Genomic DNA, 17,662 nt, shown 5'->3' on the forward strand with positions numbered 1-17,662 from the left:
TAGGAGTTCAATAAAACATCTTCACTTTGTGCCTTTGGGTTATGGAAAACTACAGCTTTCTTATAAATAAAAAAAATTAACTTCAGATGATAATGTTAGGAAACTACAACGCCTTCTGTGAAGGCCTTAGAGGTATGTTAGAAAACACCAGTGAACAAATAACATCACAAAGAACAAGGAACACAGCGGACAGACCAGGGATAAAGATGTGGAGTTTAATGCAAGGTTAGCTATAAACATCTCCTCTGGTCGAAGCTTAATTTAAAAGAAAAAAACCCCTAATTGTCTCAACCAACAAGCTGCTTCACAAGATTAAAAAAGCATTATATATATAAAAGGGTGAAATACAATCAAATATGAAATAGAGAAATTTAAATGAAAAATATAGACAACTTAACAAGCAGATGACCCTACATAAGAAAAAAAAAATTCCCAATAGAACTTAAACTGAACTTAAAAAGCCAAAGTAACAAATTTATCTTTTTCAGGAGGAATTTGACATCCAGGCTCTGCAGTGCGTTCATCGGACAAGAAGCTGTTTCAGAGTCTAGTGACCATCACTGCAAAAGCCAAATTTCCTCTGTTCTTTCATTTGAACCTAGGCTGCACGAAAAGCATCAGGACAGATCATCTTAGTCTTTTGGGGATAAACTGCTCAAGCAATTTAGTTAAACAAATGGCTGCCAAACTATTCAAGACCTTAGAAGTAAAAGTATTTTAAAATCAATACAAAAGACATACAGACAAATTAGCTATAGCTGGAATGATTTGATCACGCTTTCATAATAGGAAGATGGAGGTAAATACAAGGCAATACTTGAGGAAAATCTGAGGCTGAAAATTAATCACAGTGCAACACTGAGAGATCACTCAATTTAGTGGAACCCATCAAGCTAACGTTCATGTTTTTGGACTTTAGTATCTGGAGAGTCTCCTATGCCTGCACTAGGAGAATGTGCAAAGTAACAAATTTCTTTGCACTTAATGCAGAAAATCCCAGCGAAAAACCTTTAAAAACAAAGCAGGTCTTTACCACTGAAAGACAACAGTGCCTTCACTTCTTAGATTCAGCAGGGAAGCTTAATCACATTAATTATCAACACTTGTATTTTAAATTTGAACAAAATACTAAAAGTTGATTTAAAAATCTGATTTTATGACTCGCTTTTTCATATAAATCCCCACATCATTCCAAAAAAAAAAAAAAAAAAATCAATTTTCCTGTCATTTCACAGAATCTGGTGTGGTCTAAACCTTTTAGGCACGAGTGGCTCACTGGTTTAGAGGTTGGGCCGCCAGAGGCCCTGTCACCTTTCTTGGAGAAAACCGTGACGCGCAGAGAGCCAGGACACTTGGTTGTCACTCTTCATTTCAGTCATTGTGTCGGGCTGCTCCAAGCAACAACTCTGGCCAGCTCATATCGATCCAGGTCCTCAGACCTTAACCTGTGTGTTCTTTAATCTCTCCTCCCCTCGCCTTTTTTGTGTACCATTAAAAAGATGGAACTCTGTCTGCCAGGCCTGATTTGTCCAGCTGTACGCCCTGACAGGTACTCTGCCTTCCACCCTTCAGCTTGCAGAGCGCCTCTTAATAACCTCGGATGGTTGCGTCCTTGGATTGACTGCTGGGCGCCCTGCTGAACAGTCTCTGATGTATCTGGACATACTGGCCTAAGAGCTTGCACTACATTTGGCAGTTTGTCCTCAAACCCAGCAGGAAGCAATGATAACAGCTAATTAGCTTTTAATGGAAGCACTTTAAAAATGATCATCGGTCGTTCCATCTATCTCCGTTGCATCTCTGCGTCGCACCTGTATTAGTTGAGTAGTGTCATTATGCTAGAGAAGGAGGTATCCTCTTTACCCCTCGCCTGTGGCTGTGCAAAGTGGCAAATGTTGATGTACGCCTCGTTCCCACATCTCAAATGACTTTGAAACACCACTGTGATTTCCCTTTCTGTCACAGCAAAGTCTCTCCAGAATTGATTCCTTTCACCAGCAGGCATCACACCGTTATATATTTTTTCCTTCCTGTGGAGATTTGACTTTAGTAAAGAAACAAATAGGAGCGCCGTATATAACCCTTTGAGGCCCTGCTCTGATTTGGAGTGCATTAAGATTCATTCGCTGTGCCACACATCCCCTGCGTGTTACCTCTTCAATTTCCTGCTCACATGCTCACACAGACCTTAGATTCACTTGTTTATATCAGATGGCAGCAGAGCTGTTTTTGCATTTGAACAATGCTGACATCCTGTCACAGGGGACGGCCACTCCAAGACAGGCGCTACAGGGAAGCCCGGTCGCTCCGCCTTGCTCCCCTTTGCTTTCCTGTCTTACCATTAGGCCGGTTCTGTAAACAGTGTTTTGTCTAGCACATTGCAGGAGAGAGAGGCAGCTTGAAATATCAAACCCCAACAGCCACGTAAAGGGAACAGTCAAATTTTCCACTAATGCCAGAGGAGACTGTCAGGGTACATTTTTCTCTCTCCCTCTGGTGTTTCTTCCCCTCTCCCTTGTTGCTTGTTTACAGCCAACTCAGAATATATGCTCAACAAAACAACACAGGCACACAATTATTGCTGGACGATGTATGTCCTTTGTGCACGAATCCAAGAAGTAAAAAGAAGCTATGCGCACGTGGGCACAATCCAGGGAATATATGTGGTATAAATTTGTGTTTCTGTGAACGGATCTTTACCTCTATGGATTCTGTTGCTCTGACATAATGAGGAAAAAATCCACTATTTGTTTATAGTGACAGCATACCAGAGAATAACTACTTTTTCACATGCAAAAGAAGGAGCTATTTGGTTATATAAATGCCTTGATTTGATGCATCAAGAATATTGTATTGCATTATATGTTTATTTTGTGAGTTTTTGTTCTGTGTGGATACGACCTAAAGCGCATCACCGTCAATCGATCAAACCAGATGCAGGGATTGGTAAAACAATGTATGAACATAGAAATTGTTTTATTTATGCTTTGAGCGAAACAAACACTTAAAAACTGCTACTCCGAATCGTGAAAACATGGAAACGTGTGTAATTTAAGTCAAACTGGACAATTCAGTTCGGTTTATTTATGTAGCACCAATTCAACAAAATTTAGCACAGAAGAGTGAAGTAAGACAATCATGGAGGAAACGGGGAGTTCTGTGTTGTCAAGCTGCTGTAATTCTTCCGAGTTGTCATTGCTTTTTCTTCATGTTCATAAAGACTCTGAGCTTTAACTCTCTTGCTGGATAACTAAATAAAGATTTGCTGCAAGGTGCGCATAGTAAAGGGCAGGGCTCAAAGTAACATTAGGGATAAGAAATTTATTATTAAATGGCTGGGAAAAATGAAATAGTAGTACATTTTATTCATTTCTGTTACTAAATGCAGGTAAGAGTATTTAAGCAGCCCTGATTACAGAAATTTGGTTATGTTTGGGGGGAGGATCTTCATGGTCGTGTAGGCAAAACCACGTTATGCCTTCTGGAGCGATAAAATTACAGCTGTGTGTGCATGTGAGTGTCCATGTTTGCCTGCGAGTGTGCATGGAGAGCAGTCAGGCGCAGCTGTACCTGCCCTCGCTTGGCAGAGCACAGCTTTTGCCAGCTTAAAAAGCAGAAGGTTTTGATATGGCAGAGAAGCAGTCATTTGGCTGATCTAATGGTGCCTCCCCTGGGGTCCATATCTCTTTGCAAACACAGAGCGGGGGACACCGAATGGAGTATAGACCCATAAAACCACAGGAATATTTTGTCAAATCCCGTCCCCCACCCCCAGCCTTTCTGCTGATATTACCAGCATATTTCCTGTAAATTCCCCCTCTTTTCCTCTCATTTATTCAGACGTTATTTGCACACACACACTCACGTGGATAACGGCAAATGCACCGGGGAGCGTCTTTTTCTATGAGATCATCATTAGCCTGTTCTGTTTTACTTGATTGCTGCTCAGATGGCTCCTTTTTTGTCAACGTGCGTTGCTGCAGGTGAATGCAGATCTAAAGAAAATGTTCACCTTAGGGATGTCTTCAATATTCTCTTCTCTCATCTTTCAAAGACAATTTCTCCCAAAGCCTTTCATGCTCCCCCCTCGCCTCCCGTGCTGCTCCACCCTCACACCCTTTTCATTTTAAAGTGGGACTCGGTTCCCTGCCAGCTTGTCCCCGAGCCCAGCTTGTTAAGAGAGACACTGGTGCATGGTCTTCCTCACCTTCCCACTCCAGTTCCTTTTAATTAGACCTCTGTTCTTTTGTGCATGTGTTTACAATAGGGTATATTAGTATGTGTGTGGGGGTGAGTGTGTGGGTGTGTGTGTGTGTGTGTGTGTGTGTGTGTGTATGTGTGTGTGTGTGTGTGTGTGTGAACTGTCAGAGTAGCTGTTGACATCACAGTGGCTTTGTTTGTTGTTCTCTTGGTAAACCGAAACATTTGTTAAACCAAACCAGTCTGTAAAACGTAAATTAAGAATAAATTGAGTTAGACCATCATATCTTGCTTTTTTTTCTAAATGAGGCTTTCTTGCTTCTGTTTTTCTTTGTTTTGGAGATGCATAATTTTATTTCACCTTTGTTAAAACTTACATAAAGGTAGAGAATTTCCAGCTTTTGGGGGAAAATTTCACCTTTGCAGGTGAATTTAGTGTCACCTTTAAACTTTTGAATGGACATGTCCAGCTGTTCAGTGTTTCACTTGATGAAAAAGTATCTTTCAGTGGAGCTGGCACATCACTATTAATAAATTAATTACTTAAAACAAGTTTCTACTTCTTGCTGAAAAGTTCTAGGGTATTAAGATATTTGCACAAGAAACTAGATCAAACATACTTGATCAGATTTTGTGCATTTGCATTGCAAGTGTTGGAGTGTGCAGCCAGATCTTGGAAAATAGTTTTGTTTTACTTCGCTTAAAACAACATTGAATAGACTTTCTGTAGATTTTCACACAAGCCTTTCCTGATTGCGTCTGGTGGCTGAAAATTCTGGTTAGATTCTAAAAACGTTTAAATTCTTTACATTGAATTCATCAAATGTTGTATGAAGATGTTTCTGAACACTGCAAATGCATTTTAAATGTGATCTATAACTAACCTGTACACTTATTAATACATCACAGATTTTATTTCAGAATGACAATTAAATATTAATTTACAAATTTAAAAGTTTGGTGTTGTTTTGCTTGCCAACGTATGCTTTTTCTCTATTACCTTCCATATAAAAAGAGGTTATTTCTTGATCTTTCAAACTTCTCACTTCTGGATCTCTGCATCCCTGCTGCTCCTGTTGATTACATGGGGAACTGTAATACCCCCAGCTGAAGGCTTAACACCCATAGTGGTGGAGCGAACAGCGAAGTTGTTGTCACCTTTGAGGTAATATAATCAAACCTGCCGTCTGTCTCCTCTTTACAAGAGGGAGCAGCTCTTCTCCTCTTTCATATAATCCCATTCACAGCACTTTGCAGAAATAAGGTCTGCCCTGATTTTTCCTGCAGCCTGCTGTTTGGACAGAGGGCAGGCTGCAGGGTTTTTAACACCATGATCTCCCGACCCTATCTGCTTGATGTCTCTTTCACGCTCTTTCTGATTTTTGGCAGAAATATGGGGTTATCCTTCATTTTCATCAATAAAATGATGGAATATTTTTGCTTTGGATTGCAAAAATATTCCAGCCCCTCCAAGTTTGCTGCATTTGTAATGATGCAAACAGAAACTTTACTGTATTGTATTTGAATTTTATGTGATGACAAATAAAACAAATTCATAATTGTGGGGTGGAATTGAAATGATACATGGTTTTCAAAGTATTTGACAAATTTACAAAGTGCAGTTTGTATTTGCATTAAAACTGCGGCAACTTATTCCCCGTGACCCACAGTTTGTCTGCTATCAGAAAAAGCCCCATTTCCAGTTTGGCAAAAGCCATTTGGAGGACACAAAATAATAGATTGAAAATTATTTTCTGATTAAAGCTAGAACTATTTTCTTCAGTAGGAAAAGCATGCATCAATGAAAAGGCCTTACAGAGGCTTTTCCCAATATATTTAAGTTTGTGGTTGTAGTGTGACAACAAAAAAGAACCCAAAAACTGTCTTTAAATGGGCTTCAAAAAAAAAAAAAACTTGGTCTAACTTTACATTTTACAATGTCTTAAGGTTCAACTTTTAAACTTGTGATACTTATTAAGCTTTACTGGAAGTTTATTCAGTCATAACTTTTTTCATATTAAATTTGTTCAAAGGAATGAATGACCTTCTAGCCAGTAATCCTGTCAAAGCAGTCGGTGCTTGTTTGTACACCTGGCGATATTTGTGTTTGCTTGCTTTCGCTGATTCAAAGGGAGGTTCCACACCCATGTTTTGAGCTTTCTTCAAAGCAGACTGTCTTACAAGTGCAACCATGATCCAACCACTAAGATCTCATGGCAGCCGGGGTTGTCCCTGTAGCCAGAGCCAGACTCTGATGATAGCCTTGGTTGTTTGGAGTTCGTCTGACCTCAAAGGTCCAAAGTGAAATAAGGAGGATTTTCAAAGACGTAGTCACACAGCTGTGAGGTGAGGTATAACCACAGACAGCAGAAAAGCTGTGGGCACCACTCTGTTCCAGGATGAGAAAAAGAAACACACACTGAGCTCAGAGCCATAAATTCACACTGAACCATCAAATTTGGCCACCAGAGAAAACTCTGCTGCAGGCTGTGAGGATCTTATCATCAGAGGTTAATTTCTTTTTATCTCCAGAGGTATAAAGAAAACACCTAACTTAAGAGTACTTGCAAAGTATTAATTTTTATACATAGCAACTACAAACGACAATGTATTTTGATAAGATTTCACATGGCAGATCTGCGCACACAGTAATTATGATGTGAATACATGGTTTTCATTATCCCTTATGAAGCAGAAATAGCATCACCCTGATAGGCAACGTCCAGTAGACACAAGGCTTCGTTTGGTTCCACATAGTACTCACCCAGAGGATCTAGATAAAAAATGTCTGCTACATCTATCACTTCTATTTGTAAAAAAACATTCAAACCTTGTGTCTTTGTATGTCACAAATATCTCCTACTTTGTGTTGGTTTATCATAACCCCAACTCCCAAAAAGAAGTTGAAGATTGTGGCTGCAATGTAAGAAAAATCTATAACATTTTTGCAACGACAGAAGCCAAGCGTTTCTGAATCTGCTGCCTCCTTCGTTGTCTGTGGCCCTGCAGTTTGCCTTTCAGTTCGGTTAGCTTTGCTACAGAACGTGTTGGCTGATTAGAGCCAGTGGTCTATCAAGTGTTTATAATGGAGGGCGGTAGGATTAATCAAATCCCAACACATCCGGAGAAAGGCTGGACTCTGTAAACACAATCAGAACTGACTTTGTAAAGGAGAAGTGCGAGTGGGTGGGTGTGATTATGTGTGTGAAGACCGGGAGGAGGAGGTCAGAGCAGAGACGGAGGAGCGATAAGTGCAGGAAAGAAACTGAATGAAATTAGAAATGGGTCTGATTTGAAATAGGTCAAATCAGGGATTGTGTGGAATTCTATTTTCTCCAGGCAAAAATGTTGCTTTGTGTTGGTGCAGACAGACACAGATGGTCTCAGTCTACCTTCCTGGAGCCCAAACACAGTCCATCCACTGTTACTGGAACGGCTGGCTCCTCATTATCTGCCTATCTCAGCTCCCATCTGAGGAGAAAATGCAGCGTTGCACTATCACTTTAGAGGGACACTGATCACAAGAGCAACTCATCTCCACTGAGGTAGATTGCGCCCTCCCCCCTTTTTTTACGTCCCCACCTTCGTCTCCCGCTGTGCTTGGCTGAAGACGAGATGAGGAATCTTCTGTTTTCTGCTAAGAAAAGTGGAAGTTTGAGCCACAGAGATGGAGCGAAGCTTCAAAAGGCACATGTAATTGAGCAGCTCTAGATAGGCTATCTGGGAACGTGAAACAGCAACAGTTGTGACGGAGGGTAATTGCCTCCCCGGGCTCATATAATGCCTTGTCGAGTCTTTAAACTTGAGCAAACTGCTGGAAGTTCTTATGTCAGCAGGTAATTGGTTTCAGCATCAGCAGCTATGTGGAATGAAGGAAAGATTGGATTTTGTGTATTTGTGCATTTGGAAAAAAGTTGCCAAAAAAGATCCTCAGAAAAAAGAATATCTTCATCAGGGCTTGAAGGAGAAAACTAGAGGTGCTCCGATCAATATTTTGTGATCAATTGCCAATCTCCAATTTTATTGATGCAACATAAAAAGCCAATTTTGAAGAATTATGTCAAAACAGACGTCTTGAAAGTCCAATAAATGGTCTTTTAAATGTCATGTTTATGTATTTAAGAAAAAAGTAAATAGTTACAGCATTTTAAAATCAGAAATCAGTAATACCCCTCAGTTTACATTAAAACACCAACAGCTGTAACTCAAAAACAGTAGAAGACATTTTTTTGCATATAGACAAGAATCATTCATTTCCTGAAGTACTAATTAGTAAGTTTAGTACTTTGTTAGTAAGATATGGATATCTTAAAACAAGATATCCAGTTATCTTGTTTTAAGTTCTTTGTGGCCGTCTCTATTAAATGTAGCAAAGTTTGAGTCTTCTCTGTAACAGCTTCCACGCATGTTGTGCATGAGATTATACATGCCTGTGGATTGTTCAGTGATGGGGAAAAAAAAAGTTTTTTATATTTCAACTGGCAAGATTGATGCTTTCTTAAAAAATGCTGAGATATGTACATGTATTGTATCCCAATAACACTGATTAATAGCAAGAAACCAAATTACGTCCTCATCTCTAACTTTCTGTTTTGTGAAAAGTCAGTTCAATCTGCTCCCTTTGCTGTCTACTGTGAGTATCGCTGGGAAGTTTTAAACTGATTGGCTTTGAATGGTGTTTCATGAACATTTTATGCCTGCAGAAATGTATCCCTCGCTGTTGCTGACTTTAGAGTTTTCAGAGTCCTAAGCTATGCGAGAAGAGCACTAATATGGCCTTAGCTGTCAGGATGGTGGTTCACCTCTTCGCTGGCCTCTTTCCAAACCCCTTCCTGGCTGGAGATTGCAAAGTGGGACATTGGAAAGGATATGCTTTATTATCTGCCTCCTGCATGATTAATTGAACATCTGTTCACTTCATGACAACTGACCCCAATTCCCCACTGTTTATCCTCTGTATATACAGTTAATAAGCCTGCAGTGAAAGTGTCACATAACAGGTCAAGACTTCATTTTTGGCAGCCGTCTATATTTTACTGCTGCAATGTCAGCTTTTAGGTCTAGTTTGAGTTTAGGTCTAGTTCACTGATGAACTTGAGAGAGCTAAAGTCTGAGTGGAGATCCAAAATGAATCCTGGATGATTTTTGTTTTTTTTTCCACTAGAGAGGTCTTGTCACCAGTTGGCTGGTCCCCCACAGATGTGGCGTGAAGCTGAAACCTCCCTGCTCTCCCTCCTGATTAACAGAGTCTTTGTTCCGTTGGTGGTGGCACGCCATGAGGCATGATTGCAGTGGGCAAACTGGCAGCTTTAAAGAAAGCCTGCCGCTGTGCTGATCTGCATCACACTTTACCCCCCTCCTCTCTCAGCATAGGGGAAATCAAATCAGGTTTTGTTTGTTGTTTGGTCTCTGAGCATTAGGCCTCTTTTAAGACTCAGGTATTGTGATTTTTTCTTTTTTTTTTTTTTCAACTCGAACCATGTACAATTTTCTAGATAAAGGGATGTTTTAGTGCTGGTGAGTAATTTGTGAAGCAGAGCCAAAACATTACTTTCTGTTAATGAAGTATTGGTATAATTAATTGAAGTTTTAGATTTTTTTTTTTCTAGCTCACCGATTCTTATCTGTCTTTCTGCAGGCTGCTTCAATGGCGCTGAGCAGCTTGGGCCATGTATATACCGCCATAGGGGACTATCCGAACGCCCTCGCCAGCCACAAGCAGTGCGTCCTGCTGGCTAAGCAGTCCAAGGATCAGCTGTCTGAGGCTCGTGAGCTGGGAAACATGGGAGCCGTCTACATCGCCATGGGAGACTTTGATAATGCCGTTCAATGTCATGAGCAACACTTGGGCATCGCTAAGGCCCTGGAAAATAAAAGAGAAGAGGCCCGAGCTTACAGCAACCTTGGTAGTGCCTACCACTACCATCGTAACTTCGACAAGGCCATGTCCTACCACACCCATGTCCTGGAGCTTGCGCAGGAGCTGGAAGAAAAGTCCATCGAGATGAGGGCTTACGCAGGACTGGGTCATGCTGCCCGCTGTATGCAAGACTTGGAGAGAGCCAAGCAGTACCACGAACAGCAGCTGTCAATCGCTGAAGGACTGAAGGACAGGGCTGCAGAAGGAAGGGCTTCCTCCAACCTGGGTATGTTTGTCAAACATTTCAGTTGCTTGATGAGTGACGACAGGATGCATATCAAATTCAACGTTAAGGAGACGGAAAATAGATTTAACTCTCCATAAGCATAATTTACATTAGAGAATTTACATATAGCACTAGAGCTGAGATATGTATATGTATTGTAGAGCAACGTTGGTAACTAATTTTTCTTTTCATTTAGAGGTAGCAGTGAATCAAATCAATCAGTTGCTATGGTCAACTCCAGTTCTTTGAGAGGTTAATCATTATTTATATTAGAAAAGCACTGAGATGTTGTCACATCAAAGGACGTTACTGCAAAACAGGGTCTTATCACTTCTACTTTAACAAAAAGACAAAATGATAACAAAGTTAATATTTTAATCTGTATTTAGTATTTAATATTAGCATTTAGTGTTATTTAGTAATAACACAGTTTGAGAGAGGATATGTTCACCTTACCGCTGACATTTTTAAAAGACTGGCAACTTTTTCATATCTTGCATGCGGCATGTTAAACAGGATGGCAGCTGAAAAACATTACACAGGGCAACTTTACTGTGATATTTTCATCCTTTATGTCGTCTGCTGAAAGTTTCACACTCTCCCACTCTCTAGTTGAACGAACTACTTTAAATGTTTCAACATATTATAGAAAATAGTTTCCTTCTAGACTCTTACATCTCCGTGCATCCTCTGACTTTAAACAACTGAAAATAGTTAATATGAGGTCTTCACGCTACCAACAGCCTTCACACAAAAGAGCTTTCAATTTTTGTTTCTAACTAGCTTGTCACCAGTGAGGTCAGACCAAGAAGAAAGAACAAAAAATAAAAAAAAAACACAACAAAAGAAAAAATATCCCCTTCTGGTCACCACTTGACTTCTTATTGCATTTCTGTTTGGATGCCCAGTTTGTACAAAATCCCATTTTTAAAATATAACTCAAAATGCTGCCTATTCAAAATACCACAGTATGCCTTGCTATGAGACATCAAGGTAGCTAACATTGTAGGTGGTGCTATTTAAAACTTTGGGAAGTCATTAAATCAAGATTCGAACTGTCTTCTGCCTCAGTCATTAGGAGACACACAGTTCAATACACCTTTACAGCTATGAGTATATTGCAGCTTAACTTTTGTATTCAAAGTAAACAGAAGAAACAACATACATTTAAAAAATGATGGAACAGAAAATCCACAGTGGCATTAAGGACAACAGTGAGCCAGCCTCATCTCACCTGCAGTGAAAACATTTCATCTTAGATATTCAACGGTCAGAAATAAATCAGAGATAAGTCAAAATTCTTTTAAGATTTTCTGCAGGCTGCCAGATATACTTTCTTCATTCCTCCATGTCTACTGAGCAGACTCCACAAAGATGGCACTGAAACCTCTGTTAAGGCACCACTCAGCTTTCAGCTTTGATGACTAAAGTCATGCAGCTTCACTGTTTTCAGTTGAGTTTAAAACAAAAATTAGCATTTGATTAGTTAATATGACATGGCCTATTCTGGTCCTTCATTTGTGAAATTATTCATACAGGTTAGTGGCACACAAAGTTTCTGATTTATGTCTATCCACACATTTAAAACTTTTTCCTCAGGCTCTACCGGACATATAATATTTTTAGTAGTTCGTACAGTGAGAGATTAGAGACACGTCAACTTTATGAGCTAAAAATGACAGCAAAAAGACAGGGGATGTTTCAGTGTTCTCAGCAGTGAGCAACTGATGTTTATTGTTATTGTAGTGCTTTAAACTTTGAAATTGTTGCTCTGACTTTGCAGTTAATAGTAATAATAGTAAGAAGAAAAATGTTGGTACAGTAAGGAGACATATCTGCCATTGACCATTTTGTCAAGTCATATTTCTAGTCCAAAGAAACAGAAAGTCCTGCAATAAAAGTTTCCAGACACCCCGACCACCTTAAAAGTGAAGCAAAGTGAAACTATATTTCTGTTAAAGGAACTTTAAGCATCCCAGTTATTTGTGATATTATTGCATAAAAAATGATTCCTGAAAATATTTTTTTAATTGAACAAATGTACTCAGATTGAATGTTGGATTCAGTTACTTTTTGTTTGAAAAATATGTTCCTGTAATAAATGCTGAAAATAGGTATTCAAAAATTTTAAGCAGCGATATTAAATCTTATATTCTCATGTGATTTCTCTTTTGAATATGAATTTAAATTGAGTATAACTGCTTCACTGCAGAAGGCCGTCCAGTCCAAACCTGCAAGGTGCAATAGATTTAGTGCAGAACCTTCTTAGAGATGATCAGGGTTCTGATCATTTGTAGGTACCAAACTTTTTGTTTTCGGTGCAATCTGGGCACTTCTTGAATAATTCCAACTTTCGAAGGACATGACAAGTGGCCTCCTCAGAATGAGTGTTAATGTTCAGTTAAAAAAAAGAGAAAACTCTAGATTTTCTAAAAGTTAATTATTCTGCATAAGTAAGATTGCTTTGTTTCTTGTGGAGTTTACAACATGAGGGTCTTAATTTCCTGTTTGCATTTCCACAATGCCTCAGGCTACATTTCTTTATCTTCATTTAAATGAAGTGTTTACTTTTTTCTGAAGATATTTATGGTCCGTCTGTCAGCAATGTTTATGCTGATTTTAAGAGAGACAATCAGTATGTTGGATGTGGTGCTGTTATTTAATTTCCAGCTGTTGTGCTGCATGCAGAGGATGTGAGGGTTACATTAATTCCTGTTGTTGAAAGAGCCTTGCAGATTGTGCAAGAATAGATAATAAACAGCAGAGTAAGCTGAAAGGTTCTGTTAAAATCAAACGTAAACTATAACACATCCTTTCAAGTCATAAATAAAGCTATAAAACCCTAAAAAAAAGTGCTTTTAACTATATTAACACCGCTGAAAATTTTCTGCAATTTGGCCTGAATTATATCTAAAATAAAATGTATGAAATTACAAGTTTGCCCACATTTAGAAATCTCTATCGTGTAGGACTGTAGGACATGGTGATATGGAAAACACATTAAACAAATAAACAAGTAAATGAAGAAATGTGAATATATTTTTTAAAATAAATTTAATATTCATTACATTTAAGATTTTATTACAAAATCCCTTGCTCTGCTTTCTTTTATTACATACTTTAATATGTGTTTACTTGATTTTTATTACTTAAATGTGTGAATTCATCTAATTATAAAAATGAATGGGCTTGGATCACAACCACCCACTTGTGATTGCATTATGAAATGACAGCAAATCGTTCAGAACTTCAAGATCCACATATTATTCAAATTCCACTTTGTAAACATCCTCTGATCAGTCAAAGGAAGAAAGCACTAGAGCACATCACCTGCTCATTTGAAATATCTTGTATATCTCAATCTTTTAAGACATCTATGAAGTTTGGCAAACATTTCCACATATGTAGTTTTAAATGCTTTGTTTTTCCTTTTTCGCTGCTGCATCTGTTTTTTGTAATGTTTGTGATGAAGTCATAGCATTTGTTCACTGTAATGGTTTCAATATAAGTCAGTCCACACGTTTGGAAGTGGAAGAGATTTCTTTCTTTTTAAAGCTTTGTTATTTAATCTAAAGCTCTTTTTAAAAATACCTCTTTAAACAAAACGCCCCAAGAGGGCCTGGATCAATTATGCTGATGGCCGACATGCTGCTTTGTAATCTTTAATATGTGCTGGTTCTGATCAACTAACCGTGAATAAATAACTGTAGTACTAGGAAGGTGCTACATGCTAGTACTGCATTTCCCATGGCAAGCTTGGAATCCAGTTAACATGGCATCACTCCTGCATGAGAGCAAGCTGAAGAAAAACTGACACGTCTGAGCAAGAACATAGAACTTCAATGCACAGAATTTGATTTGTCCCACTGTCTCACTGCTTTGGTTGAACACTTTTTAATCTCCTCGATGACATAATGTTGTCAAACAATCCACCTTTAATCTACCTAATCAAATGCTAACACCTTAATATACCAAAAAATTAATTAACAGCAGGCGAACCCTTCGCAGTCGACTAATATACATAAAGCAGGAGCCTCAGGTTGTAAAACTGTCCTTTTGGCTTTTTAGTATCCTATTAGATATATTAGATCAGCAGCTCCTCAATATTTAGGCCAGCAATTACAGCCAGACCTGGATGACTTATGACGGCCATTAAGGTGATGGTAAACCAGGCTGTAATGGACAACTAAGAGGTACGATAATTCCTTCCAAATGAATTATTCCTTAACCTAACATCTAAAATTGCGGAGGCAGACATTAGGTTTAATCGGGCAAACATAAATTGAAGTCGTGGTCTGCTTCGCCACACCTGATGGTTACACACACACACCGTCTGGGCCGCTTTTAGCTTCAGCGCCAGCCTAAATTTAACCCAGGGACCCGGGAACAGGTTGACATAAATTAGATGCTTCACCGAGAGCATTTTATGATTCTTCAGTACATGTGAGCTTTATTACGAGTGGGCACTCTGTGTCAGGCAGAAAATTTATTCCTCTGCTGCGTGTAGTGTGATTGCATGAGAGAGTGTGAGAGCACTTTTATTCATCATAAACTGTGATATTACAGTTCCCCCAGTTACGACAGAACAATGATAGTCCAGCTGATTTAGGGTTGGGAGGCCTTGAGTTGATGACGGAGCACGTGTTGAGTGAGGGGGCAGTGACGATGACGCCTGTTGCTCCGCGGGCGCTGAGCGGACGGAGTTGGACGGGGAAGTGGATGAAGCAACACTTGACATCCAGGAGAGAGCCTGCTGTCAGGCTCATAAGCGCTACCTAAACTGTTAGCACTTCTCCCTGCTTTCTGCCTCTTTACTTTTTCTACGCTTCCTCCTCTCACCCCCACTGATTCCAATCTGCAGCTGTCAAGCTCCCAGTAATTGAAACTGACTTGATGAATCGCTTAATTACCTTTAATAGCTGATTCGAGAGGAACTGAATAATGAAGATAACGGAGAATGAAGTGGAGGTTGTGAAGCGTCGGTCTGTAATTGCCCCATTGTTGTTGTTTTTTTGTTTATGGCAGGAGGGCGTACATTGTTTTTTTCCGCCATCGTTGCCCCACGAGCCTGCTTAGCACAAGAAGATATGGGGCTAAAACTAACGGGATGTTGTTTCTTGCTTCAAAACACACCCCCACCCCCTCAAAAAAAACAAAAACACAAAGGAGCAGATGATCACGAGAAGATTAACAAGTGAAGATGAAAGCTGTAAACATTGTGCCGGTAATGGGAAGGAGAAGCTGTAGAAGCAAAAATGAGCAAACGCTTATTATAATTGCATGTGGGGTGGGTGACATAGCTCTGAGGGACAGCTGTGTAACGATTGCAGCACTTTAATATCTAACCATGATGCCCAGCGGTACCAACAGCATAGGCTCAGCACACTGACCTATACAGAATATGGAGATTTTGGATTCCTGTCGTATTTATAATTCATCAATCAGCTAACTTACCAGCAATATTTCATATCTAAGCCAGGACATAAGCTTTAGGCTGCCATGTACAATACTCAGGAAAAGCATTCCCCCATTTACAGATGACTGATCCATTATTGCCACAAAAATTCCAGAAAATAAAAAGTTGTCGATATTTTTAAAAAAATACATATATTTAATACAAAAACCTGGTTTAGAGTTATGGTTATTTATTTAGACAACAAAGGTACCCAGACCAGTCCTGCCTTGTGACCACATGGGCCAAAAGGTTTCAAAAAGCAACACACCGTTCCCTGATCTAAAGAAATTTGTCATCTACCAGTCTGGAGATGATTAAAGAATCTACCAAAGTTGCTTCAAGAAGTCATCGATCCAGGAGATCCCAAAAGTTCACAGAACAAAACGTAAATTAAACCAGTTCAAATGAGATAAGGTCTACTTTTGATGAATTTCAACATCTGTACTCTTGGGGAAGAAAAAGGATTATTTCAATATCATAAAGATAGTTTAAAAAAAAAAAACATTGCATGGGAGCAACTTAATGTTAATCCCACTGTGACTTTAGTAGAGCACCTGCAGCATTAAACAGCAAACATTACGGCATACATAACTGGAACAGCAAGGCTAAATGCAGAGTATGTGTATAATTAAGCCTCTCCCTACTATAAAACACTGCAGCCTCACTTTCCTCAGTAAAGGTCAGTGTTTATAGTTATGTGCTGAGAAAGACTGGACAAAAAAGGCCAAAAGGAACACAGACTGTTATTTTACCTTTGCCAAAAACACTTGAATGTTTTGTCAAATCTGCTGATGCTTCAGAAAAAGAGCATCATGCTGACATGTAAACATGATGGTGTGAGGGTTTGGGGCTACATTGCTGCATTTTAGTCTTTTGCGTCTTGCCAAAATTGACCGACCCATGATTCTGCTCTCACCCAGAACATCCTGAAAGAAAATGGCCCGTTTTCATTTTGTGACCTTAAGCACAAAACTTTGGTTCTTCTGCAGGAAAAGCACACCAATCGAGATTCTTCGGAATCACCTTAAAGAGGCCATTCATGCTGGGGAATCTTGTCGAATTAAAGTAATTCTGCAAATTAAAGTGGGACAAAATTCCTCCACAATGATGTAGAAGACTCACTGTAAGTGCTTTTACAGCACAGCATATAGCAGCCCCACAGCTTACGACCTGTTTCTGATTACAAATATTTTCTGCTATAATTGACATTTGTGATATTCTCCGAACCTTCAAATAGACATTAAACAAGCTATTTGGAATGGATTGTTGTAGCTTTGCAATTATGTCCTTGTTGCTCTGGAATCATACCTCCTTATTTAGCTGCGTGTCTCAAAGAAGTCGCATGAAGGGTTGACACCATCAGCTGGAAGGGCCAGAGCCAAAAGTCCTAATTAAGCCTCTCTTCCCCTCTTTTCTTCTTATCCAGCCTCCTCGGGGATCAGTTTCTGCTGATCTGCTCAAAAAAAAACCAAAAGCAACAGAGAGGGGAAAACAACAAGGAGGACAAACACATTCAGAATCAGAGTTTGTACTAAAATGCTCTGTAGTTAGATATTTTCTCTGGTGTCAGAAAAACAGAAAACAACTTCCAGTTGACGTTAAAGTACTTTGTGACCTTGGTTGACAAACTCCTTGAGCTTATAAACTTTTCTCAATAAAAGCTTCTGCTGTTTTGCAAGGCATGAGAGGAAAAGCTTTGGGAAGGCAGCCAGAACATCAGTTGCATAACGCTGCTCTGCCCAGACATCTGATCTGGGGTTTACAGTGTGTCTGACAATGAGGCCGTTATAGGGCCGATGCTGAGCGATGTGTTTTTATTGGCAATGTTTAATGTAAGCTACATTTAATACAGTTAACACTG

The 17,662-nt window shown here is 39.4% G+C and overlaps 1 protein-coding gene across 2 annotated transcripts in view; it reads left to right on the plus strand.

The window, feature by feature from the left end:
* The window catches only part of LOC129372920 (tetratricopeptide repeat protein 28-like), a 217,939-nt gene that overhangs the window by 158,738 nt on the left and 41,539 nt on the right, over nucleotides 1–17,662 (plus strand). For both annotated transcript variants that reach the window (XM_055050520.1, XM_055050521.1), the window contains one exon: nucleotides 9,839–10,346. In XM_055050520.1, the coding sequence (XP_054906495.1) occupies nucleotides 9,839–10,346 (508 nt within the window). The remainder of the gene's footprint in view (nucleotides 1–9,838; nucleotides 10,347–17,662) is intronic.

Source organism: Poeciliopsis prolifica, unplaced genomic scaffold, assembly GCF_027474105.1.
Source record: "Poeciliopsis prolifica strain line A6 unplaced genomic scaffold, Auburn_PproV2 SCAFFOLD031, whole genome shotgun sequence".
Classification (NCBI taxonomy): domain Eukaryota; kingdom Metazoa; phylum Chordata; class Actinopteri; order Cyprinodontiformes; family Poeciliidae; genus Poeciliopsis; species Poeciliopsis prolifica.